The sequence below is a fragment of the Lacerta agilis genome, chromosome 4, assembly GCF_009819535.1.
Source record: "Lacerta agilis isolate rLacAgi1 chromosome 4, rLacAgi1.pri, whole genome shotgun sequence".
Taxonomy (NCBI): Eukaryota; Metazoa; Chordata; class Lepidosauria; order Squamata; family Lacertidae; genus Lacerta; species Lacerta agilis.
Window position 1 is genome coordinate 52,646,457 of NC_046315.1, and position 10,099 is coordinate 52,656,555.

The 10,099-nt window shown below is 45.2% G+C and overlaps 1 protein-coding gene and 1 non-coding gene across 3 annotated transcripts; one reads left to right on the forward strand and one right to left on the reverse strand.

Annotated features, from left to right (window-relative positions):
- Positions 1-277: 277 nt before the first annotated feature.
- Positions 278-9,858, forward strand: GET1 (guided entry of tail-anchored proteins factor 1). Of its 2 annotated transcripts, XM_033147045.1 has the most exons (6): positions 278-305; positions 1,020-1,114; positions 2,772-2,937; positions 6,017-6,084; positions 9,019-9,133; positions 9,649-9,858. In XM_033147045.1, exons 1-6 carry the CDS (start codon positions 293-295, stop codon positions 9,720-9,722), a joined length of 531 nt encoding a protein of 176 aa, XP_033002936.1. In that variant the 5' UTR covers positions 278-292; the 3' UTR covers positions 9,723-9,858. The 2 variants fall into 2 exon arrangements, with proteins under 2 accessions (XP_033002936.1, XP_033002935.1); XM_033147044.1 differs by lacking the exons at positions 278-305; positions 1,020-1,114 and adding an exon at positions 496-713.
- On the reverse strand, positions 5,286-5,392 carry LOC117046151. The gene has a single exon (XR_004426523.1). It is a non-coding gene; the product is annotated as a U6 spliceosomal RNA (small nuclear RNA).
- Positions 9,859-10,099: the final 241 nt, after the last annotated feature.

A 10,099-nucleotide genomic window follows, 5' to 3' on the forward strand; every position in this document is an offset into this window, starting at 1 on the left:
AGCCGGATGGGAGGGAGGGGGGAACGCGCACGCACGAACGAACGCGCGCTCTCCTCGGCGCCACCCCCCCCCCCGCTCCTTGGCGCGCGCGTCCCTATTGGACGAGCCCACTTCGCGCGCCCTCTTTTTAAATCACAACAGTCCGTCCCACCCATAAGGAGACCCGTCGACTTCAATGCGTTCATAAGTCGAAGAGGCGGAGGCGGGCGGCCCCCCTCCACCTGGGCGGGTTTGATAGGATGTCTCGGCAAAAGGGTGACAGTAACTGTGACATGTGCGCGCGTGCGCACACATGACAGGAGCGCGTGAGCTCAACGACCGCGGTTGTTATTACGAGGAAAAAAATCCAGCGAGGCACAAACCACGGGGCGGGGGCGAGGGTGGTGGAGTGGGAGGATGTGCGCTTGCGCAGTTTGAGAAGCTGCCGCGAGCCCGAGCCTTTTCTGTATAGTGTTCCTTCTCCCCTCCCCCACCCCGTTATTATTCTCTGGCGGAGGCGGGTGACTGGCAGCCGCTTTTCTCCGTCTTCCTCCGTGTCTCTACTCCTTCCCCTTCCCTCTGCCCCCCCCACGTCCAGTCCGGCCTGAGACATGGACGAGGAGGTTCTAGTGGAGACGGGAGATGTGACGGGTGACGGCGCGTGGTTCCTCGTGTTGAGCTCCGTGTTCTTGTGTAACCTTCTCAAAATCCTCCTGCCCTCTTGCTCCTCCATTGTAAGTGACGTCAGCCCGCCGGGTTCCCATAGCGACGGCGCCCCGATCCGCCTCCCTCGCTCTGCCTGGGTGGGGAGGGCAGCTGCCTTCCAGCTGGGGCCCGAGTTCAGGGGAGGGCTGAAGGGGCGGCCGGGTCGGGTCGAGCGGAGCGGAGCGTCTCCCAGCCCAGCAGCCCAGCGAGATCGCTAGCGACCGCCCGATCTTTATCGCCCATCTTCGGGAGTCTCCCTGTGGGCCTAGTGCACACTGGGTAGACCCATTGAAATTAATGAACATGTCTTAAGTTAGGCCAATTAATTTCTATAGGTTATTTTGAGGAAACGTCAATGCCAGCCGAAGTCATTTTCGTTCTCGCAAGTATGGAAGCGAGGCCACTCTGGATTAGCAGGCAGGCTATCCAGGTGATGGATGTGGCTGTTCTGTTGTTTTATTTGAAAAATAAGAGGTCAGATGATCATCTGTCGGAGCCATTTACATTGATTGCACTTGGAGGCATTCAGGGCAAAGAGTATGGAATAAAACGGCCTTAGGGAGGGAAAAGGTGGAATATAAATAAATATAACAACAACAAAACATTCTTTGGCTGTGAGGTTCAGATTTGGAGTCAGCAGAAAAAGTATGCAGCCTGCATGGCTTTCAAATCACTTACCACCTTCCTAGGTATTTGGTGAATTTTGCTTTTCTCCAAATTGTGGAGCCAGCACAGCCATTAGGCAGGGTGAAGCCACTGCCTCAAGCAGCCGAACCCCGCCCCAATGGCTCCTTCCGCCATTGGTGGAGAAGCACCACCAATTTTGGGCAAGATTCGTCCATTTGGGGTGAATCTCACCTAGAATTGGTGCCTCGCAGCAGCACAGCAGGCAGTGTCTGTGGCAGCAGCAGGTATGGTAGCAGCAGGGCGGCACTTCCCATTTGGCCTCAAGCAGTGAAACAGGACACACTGCCCCTGCCAAATTGCAACACAATTCTCAGCAGTTTAAATGTATGCATGCTTTGAGAGAAAATACCTATCATTTAAAACATAGTATTAAAACACTTATTTTAAAGAGGATTTAAAAGAGGATCAATGTAAAAAATGGAACAGAATTATGAGTGGAAACAATCAAAAGTGGCAGACCAGAAATAGATTAACACATCCCTTGGTAGGGGTGTATTTTTAAAATAAATAAATAAAAATAAGGTAGCTTCATTCATCTTTAGATTCAGAGTTTGAGAACACAGCCTTTAGCTTTTGTTTGTTTGGACACTCTGGTCCAAGCATGATATACATTGGTACCTCGTGTTACATACGCTTCAGGTTACATACGCTTCAGATTACAAACTCTGCTAACCCAGAAATAACGCTTCAGGTTAAGAACTTTGCTTCAGGATAAGAACAGAAATTGTGCTATGGCGGCGCAGCAGCAGCGGGAGATCTCATTAGCTAAAGTGGTGCTTCAAGTTAAGAACAGTTTCAGGTTAAGAACGGCCCTCCGGAATGAATTAAGTACATAACCAGAGGTACCCTTGTATTGAAGAGTTGGGAAGGAGGTAGACTGCTAACAAAGGTCTTTCTAGGAAATTATTCATTGGTTTTCATTTAAAATTCCGAGAAACTTACAAATAGGGACATAACCTAGTAGTTGGTTAGCTTGGTCCCCATCAAGGTCACAAACCCTGCAGGAAGGGCACAAAAATCACACCTCTCCTTTCCGCCTTCGAGTGGCTAGGAGTCTGTCTGCCCGCGCACTATTAGAAGTGTTCACTGGCGGAGCATGAAAGGCACCCTTTTTGAGTTTCTGTTCCATGAGGGCAGGGTGGGGGAATGGGGTGCCGATGTAACTCCTAGTTGAGGGTGCAAGGGAGCGTAGGATGCCTCTGCTTACAAAACATTAAACTTAAATAACTTGGGGCATGCTTCAAAGTGTACTTGGATCAAGCTATTTAGGAGAGGGACTAAAAGACTGCTTAGAGAGAAGTAAGCAGTAACTATATTTTAGAACAAATAAATTCATTTTCTTTTAAAAAAAGAGGAAAGTGATGAATGCACAGGTGTTTGGACATCTTTCTCTTTGTCAGATATCCAGATTGCTACAAAAGGATGCTGAGCAGGAATCACAAATGAGATCTGAAATTCAGAACATGAAGCAAGAACTTTCTACCATTAGTATGATGGATGAATTTGCTAGATATGCCCGACTGGAAAGGAAGATTAACAAAATGACTGATAAACTTAAGACTCATGGTAAATACTTGCTACTTATATTTGCATCATTAGCCTACCTTTCATTTCTGTTTTTTTTTTTAGATTGCTTGTACTGTTCTCAGTATTTTTTTAAAAAAAAACATGCATAATATAAAACATGACTATATTAAATACCTCCTTTATGGATCACTGCCTTGTCGTGGTGAAGGGGCTTGAAAAACTCAGAGAAGCTATGACCTATGCTGTGCAGGGCCACCCGATGGACAGGTCATAGTGGAGAGTTTTGACTAAACGTGATCCACCTGGAGCAGGAACCAGCAAGCCACTCCAGTATCCCTGCCAAGAAAACTCCACGGACAAACAACAACAGGCATATAAAAGTTATGACGCTGGAAGATGAGCACCTCAGGTCAGAAGGCGTCCAACATGCTACTGAGGAAGAGTGGAAGACAAGTACAAGTAGATTCAGAGCTGATGAAGCGGCTGGGCCAAAGCTGAAAGGTCACTCAGTTGCGGTTGTGCCTGGAAGTGAAAGGAAAGTCCAATACTGTAAAGAACAATATTGCATAGGAACCTGGAATGTAAGATCCATGTACAATGGTAAGCTGGATGTAGTAAAAAATGAGATGGCAAGAATAAATATTTACATCCTGGGCATCAGTGAACTAAAATGGATGGGAATGGGCGAATTCAGTAGTAGATCACCATATGTACTACTTTCGGCAAGACTCCCATAGAAGAAATGGAGTGACCCTCATAGTCAACAAAAGAGTGTCAAAAGCTGTACAGTGGATGCTCGGGTTGCGAATGCAATCTGTGCGGGAGGCACGTTCGCAACCTGTAGCATTTGCAACCCACTGCGTCTGCGCATGACACAATTTGGTGCTTCTGCGCATGCACAAAGAGCGATTTAGTGCTTCTGCGCATGTGCGAGCGCTGAAACCGGGAAGTAACCCGTTCCATTACTTCTGGATTCAGCGCGGTGCGCAACCCGAAAGCACGCAACCTGAAGCGGCCGTAACCCGAGGTATGACTGTGCTGGGATGCAATCTCAAAAATGATAGAATGATCTCAATACAAATCCAAGGCAGACCTTTTAACATCACAGTAATTCAAGTTTATGCACCAACTACCGGTGCTGAAGAAACAGAAATTGACTATTTCTATGAAGACTTAAAACACCTTCTAGAAATGACACCAAAGAAGGATGTTCTTCTCATAGGGGATTGGAATGCTAAAATAGGGAGTCAAGAGATAAAAGGAACAACTGGCAAGTTTGGCCTTGGAGTTCAAAATGAAGCAGGGCAAAGGCTAATAGAGTTTTGTCAAGAGAACAAGCTGGTAATCACAAACACTCTTCCAACAAAACAAGAGACGACTCTACATATGGACATCACCAGACGGGCAGCATCAAAATAAGATTGATTATATTCTCTGCAGCCAAAGATTGAGAAGCTGTATACAGTCAGCAAAAACAAGACCTGGAGCTGACTGTGGCTCAGATCATCAGCTTCTTATAGCAAAATTCAAGCTTAAACTGAAGAAAGTAGGGAAAACCACTGGGCCAGTAAGATACAATCTAAATCAAATCCCTTATGAATACACAGTGGAAGTGAGGAACATTCAAGAAATCTCTATGTGGGACAAGAAGCTACAGTTAGAACTGGATATGGAACAACTGATTGGTTCAAAATTGGGAAAGGATTATGACAAGGCTGTATATTGTCTCCCTGCTTATTTAACTTATATGCAGAATTCATCATGCGAAAGGCTGGACTGGATGAATCCCAAGCTGGAATTAAGATTGCCAGAAGAAATATCAACAACCTCAGATATGCAGATGACACAACTTTGATGGCAGAAAGTGAGGAGGAATTAAATAACCTCTTAATGAGGGTGAAAGAGCGCAAAATATGGTCTGAAGCTCAACATCAAAAAAACTAATGGCTACTGGTCCCATCATCTCCTGGCAAATAGAAGGGAAAGAAATGGAGGCAGTGAGAGACTTTACTTTCTTGGGCTCCATGATCACTGCAGATGGTGACAGCAGTCACGAAATTAGAAGACGCCTGCTTCTTGGGAGAAAAGCAATGACAAACCTAGACAGCATCTTAAAAAGCAGAGAATTACCTTGCCGACAAAGGTCCGTATAGTTAAAGCCACGGTTTTCCCAGTAGTGATGTTTGGAAGTGACCTAGACCATAAAGAAGGCTGATCGCCGAAGAATTGATGCTTTTGAATTATGGTGCTGGAGGAGACTTGAGAGTCCCATGGACTGCAAGAAGATCAAATCGATCCATTCTTTTTTTTATTTTATTTTTAAATTCTCAACTTCTTTATTTCAAACCAAAATCCAAAATGTTATAAAACTTTCTAAGTCCCCTTTAAAAAATATGGAACGCTTCACGAATTTGCGTGTCATCCTTGTGCAGGGGCCATGCTAATCTTCTCTGTATCGTTCCAATTTTAGTATATGTGCTGCCGAAGCGAGCACCAAATCGATCCATTCTTAAGGAAATCAGCCATGAGTGCTCACTGGAAGGACAGATCCTGAAGCTGAGGCTCCAATACTTTGGCCACCTCATGAGAAGAGAACATTCCCTGGAAAAGACCCTGATGTTGGGAAAGATTGAGGGCACAAGAAGAAGGGAACGACAGAGGACGAGATGGTTGGACAGTGTTCTCAAAGCTACCAACATGAGTTTGACCAAACTGTGGGAGGCAGTGGAAGACAGGAGTGCCTGGCATGCTCTGGTCCATGGGGTCACGAAGTGTCGTACACAACTAAACGACTAAACAACAACAACAACATTAAATACAGCAAGTTTAGGGATCTGCTGATACATCAGTTTCAAGACAATGATAGTGTTGTGTTATTAATATTTTTAATCTGTGTTTTGTGAACTGCAAAATGTTTTTGAAAAAAAACAAGGAAACAGGTGCCAGAGACTAGTTTTTATTTTTCGTTTCTAATTATACACCCATAGCCTCTAGAATTTCAATTTTAATGAAGCAAGGATCCTTAAAGTAGAAAGAAAAGTTATTTTTGTCAGCTTAAAGTAAAATCATGTTTCCTATTAATGTAAATAATGCAAATCATCCTTGTTTCTTTTAACAGTGAAAACACGAACAGCTCAACTAGCCAAAATAAAGTGGGTAATAAATATTGTATTCTACATTTTGCAGGTAAGTAAAATTGGTTTATATATGGAAGCCTTTCAAAGCTAAACATGTGAATGGTCCTTTTTTGCAGTGGCTCTCCATTTGTGGAATGCTCTCCCTAGGTGACTTCATTACATATCTTTAGGCGCCAGTCAGAAACGTTTCTTTTCAACCAGGGCTTCAGCTGATTAACTTTGCATGACTTTTAAAATGTGTTTATGGGAGGGGGGTTATTGGTCTGTTTTTGTTTGATTTTGTATTTGCATTTGCAGGGCGGGAGAGTGCCAGAGTCCTGTCTAGTCCAGTTGCGTGGGATCAATTTCAGTCTGTTACCTCCGAGGATGTGGACAGGCTGCTTGGACGAGTGAAACCAACCACCTGTCTCCTTGATCCTTGCCCATCCTGGCTTATAAAAGCTAGCCGGGAGGGGCTGGGCGATGGGCTGCGCGGGGTGGTGAATGCTTCCCTCTGTGAGGGAGCCTTCCCAGCCCCGCTGAAAGAGGCGGTCATTAAACCGCTTCTTAAAAAAACATCTTTAGACCCGGCCAATATGGCCAACTATCGCCCAGTCTCAAATCTACCATTCTTGGGCAAGGTGATTGAGAGGGTGGTTGCTGAACAACTCCAGGCACGCCTGGAAGAAGCGGACCATTTGGATCCCTTCCAATCGGGATTCAGGCCTCACCATGGGACTGAAACCGCCTTGGTCGCGCTGGTCGATGATCTCCGGCGGGCTAGGGACAAAGGTGAGAGCTGTTTCCTAGTTCTGCTAGATCTCTCAGCGGCCTTTGACACCATCGACCATAACATCCTTCTAGACCGGCTAGAGGGGTTGGGAGCTGGAGGCACTGTTATACAGTGGTTCCGCTCCTTCCTCCTGGGCCGTGTTCAGAAAGTGGTGGTGGGGGATGAGTGTTCAGACCCCTGGGCTCTCACTTGTGGGGTGCCTCAGGGTTCTGTCCTCTCCCCCATGCTTTTTAATATCTATATGAAGCCGCTGGGAGAGATCATCAGGGGGTTTGGGCTGGGTGTTCATCAGTATGCGGATGATACCCAGCTCTACCTCTCTTTCAAATCAGAACCAGTGAAGGCCGTGAAGGTCCTGTGTGAGTGCCTGGAGGCGGTTGGAGGATGGATGGCGGCTAACAGATTGAGGTTGAATCCTGACAAGACAGAAGTACTGTTCTTGGGGGACAGGAGGAGGGCAGGTGTGGAGGATTCCCTGGTCCTGAATGGGGTAACTGTGCCCCTGAAGGACCAGGTGCGCAGCCTGGGAGTCATTTTGGACTCACAGCTGTCCATGGAAGCGCAGGTTAATTCTGTATCCAGGGCAGCTGTCTACCAGCTCCACCTGGTACGCAGGCTGAGACCCTACCTGCCCGCGGACTGTCTCACCAAAGTGGTGCATGCTCTGGTTATCTCCCGCTTGGACTACTGCAATGCGCTCTATGTGGGGCTGCCTTTGAAGGTGACCCGGAAACTGCAATTAATCCAAAATGCGGCAGCTAGACTGGTGACTGGGAGTGGCCGCCGAGACCACATAACACCGGTCCTGAGAGATCTGCATTGGCTCCCAGTACGTTTCCGAGCACAATTCAAAGTGTTGGTGCTGACCTTTAAAGCCCTAAACGGCCTCGGTCCTGTATACCTGAAGGAGCGTCTCCACCCCCATCATTCAGCCCGGACACTGAGATCCAGCGCCGAGGGCCTTCTGTCTGTTCCCTCACTGCGAGAAGCAAAACTACAGGGAACCAGGCAGAGGGCCTTCTCGGTAGTGGCGCCCGCCCTGTGGAACGCCCTCCCATCACAGGTCAGGGAAATAAACAACTACCTGACATTCAGAAAAAACCTGAAGGCAGCCCTTTTTAGGGAAGTTTTTAATGTTTGATATTGTTGTATTTGGTTTCTGTTGGAAGCCGCCCAGAGTGGCTGGGGAAATCCAGCCAGATGGGCGGGGTACAAATAATAAATATTATTATTATTATTATTATTATTTTGTACTTTTCTGTTGTGAACTGCCCTGGGATCTTCGGGTGAAGGGTGGTATACAAATTTAATAAATACTGAAAATTGATTAAGATTCCCCAGCCTTGTGCAATAATACCCAATGTTTATATTCGGAAACAAATTCCCTGCACATAAGAAATCAGGTATTGTTTCACATGAAGAAGCGTTCAATTATGTGATACGCGTGCACACGCACTTATTCTCTCTGGGGGGAATATTTTATATGAAGGTGCATTCAGTTATGTGATACACTCATATACACCAGAGTTGTATAGTGTAAGCACAGATTTACCATCTGAGTGAAATTTAGGCCATAGGCTTTCCTTCGCTCTACCTTTTCATCTGGCAACCAATCACGTGAAGCTGTGTCCAGTGCCATGCACTCTGAATAGTCCAGCATATAAATGCAGACTTCTCAGCTGTTACAGTGCAAGCCAAGAAGTGATGGCTAGCCAAGAAGAGGCTGTGTTCCTTAGGCAGTACAGTTATCTCATATGGGTTCTCACCTTGTGTGGCACTGACTTTGAGGTCACAGTACAGTCGTACCTTGGTTCTCAAACGAAATCCATTCCGGAAGTCCATTCAACTTCCGCAAATGTTCGAAAACCAAGGTGCAGCTTCCGATTGGCTGCAGGAACTTCCTGCAGTCAATCCGAATCCGCAGAAGCCACGTCAGATGTTCAGCTTCCAAAAAACGTTCGCAAACCGGAACACTCACTTCTAGGTTTGTGAAATTAGGAAGCCAAAATGTTCGAGTCACAAGGTGTTCCAGAACCAAGGTACGACTGTAGTTGTATTGATTTTTTAAACATTGGGTTATTTTTAAGGATAACATGGGCATCTAGCACTTGCTAGGCATCAGAAATGCTGATTGCGCAGCTAGATGTAAACAAGCACTCTTTTATTTTGAGGTTTTCATGCATAATCATGTAACAATGGTTTTAATTCCAGGCTGCCTTAATGATCTCACTAATCTGGAAGTATTACTCTGAACCAGTTACTGTGCTTCCAAGCAAATGGCTAGCTCCACTAGAACGTTTAGTAGCTTTTCCAACAGGAGTAGCAGGTAAGCCTATAGTATGTAACTGCTTCTCAAGCTTTTCCAGGAATTTCATATATCTTTCCTAATATTATACATGAGTTGGTTTTGAAGGCATTGCCACACCTCTGTCTTCCCAGATTCCTGAGTAGTTGCAGAAGCTAATAATGCTTGGCTCACCATGTTGCTGACCATGTTCACCATTTTTAAATGAATAAGAGATGCAGTTAGAGTACAAGTTTGTTGTGTAACTCCATAATTTACATTGGAGAAGGAAGCGCTTAGTGGATTATGCCCATAGTCACACACCTAACCACATCTTTCATTTGCATAGAGACTCCACATTACGCATACTAGTGGTACTGGGTTTTATATAATTATTCTGAATCAGTAGTTCACTCATAGATATATCCTTATGCAAGTGTTTTCTGCAACTACTGGTGTTGCTACTGAATCTGATTTCCTGTCCCTACATGTTTAAATATGTATGTTTTAGTTACTGAGAATACTAGTGTCTTACAGCATGTATTTCTTATTTTTAGGTGGTGTTGGCATTACTTGTTGGTTGGTGGTTTGTAACAAAGTTGTGGCCATTATGCTTCACCCTTTCAGTTGAGAAGGAATCCTAGTTTCAGCCGACTTCTCAGTTTCTTGTGAAATGCAGCATCCATACATTGTACCATCTGGAATGTACCTGCCTATGAAAAGCAGGCAGGGTTTGGGATTGAGTAATAAAGCATCAATAAATCTTACTGTAACATTGTTAATATTTTAATGTATTGTATTGCATTGTGTAAAGTTCCTTTTCAGTTTGTAACCTGCAGTGCTCGGCATAAGTTCTATTTAAATTGATAGTTGTTCAATCCTAACAATGGCTACTCAGAGTAAGTCCCATTGAAATCAGTGGGTCTTAATTCCAGTTAAGTGAGGTTAGGATTGCAGCCTGTGTGCATGTAATGGTTTTAAAGCCATGTAGACATTTTAAAAGTGAAA

What these genes read in the sequence shown, in the direction of transcription:
- GET1 (XM_033147044.1), top strand. Translation starts at nt 591, where the DNA reads ATGGACGAGGAGGTTCTAGTGGAGACGGGAGATGTGACGGGTGACGGC. An exon ending in TGATAAACTTAAGACTCATG is followed by an intron (nt 2,938 to 6,016) that starts GTAAATACTTGC and finishes TTCTTTTAACAG; the next exon opens with TGAAAACACGAACAGCTCAA. An exon ending in TTTTCCAACAGGAGTAGCAG is followed by an intron (nt 9,134 to 9,648) that starts GTAAGCCTATAG and finishes TCTTATTTTTAG; the next exon opens with GTGGTGTTGGCATTACTTGT.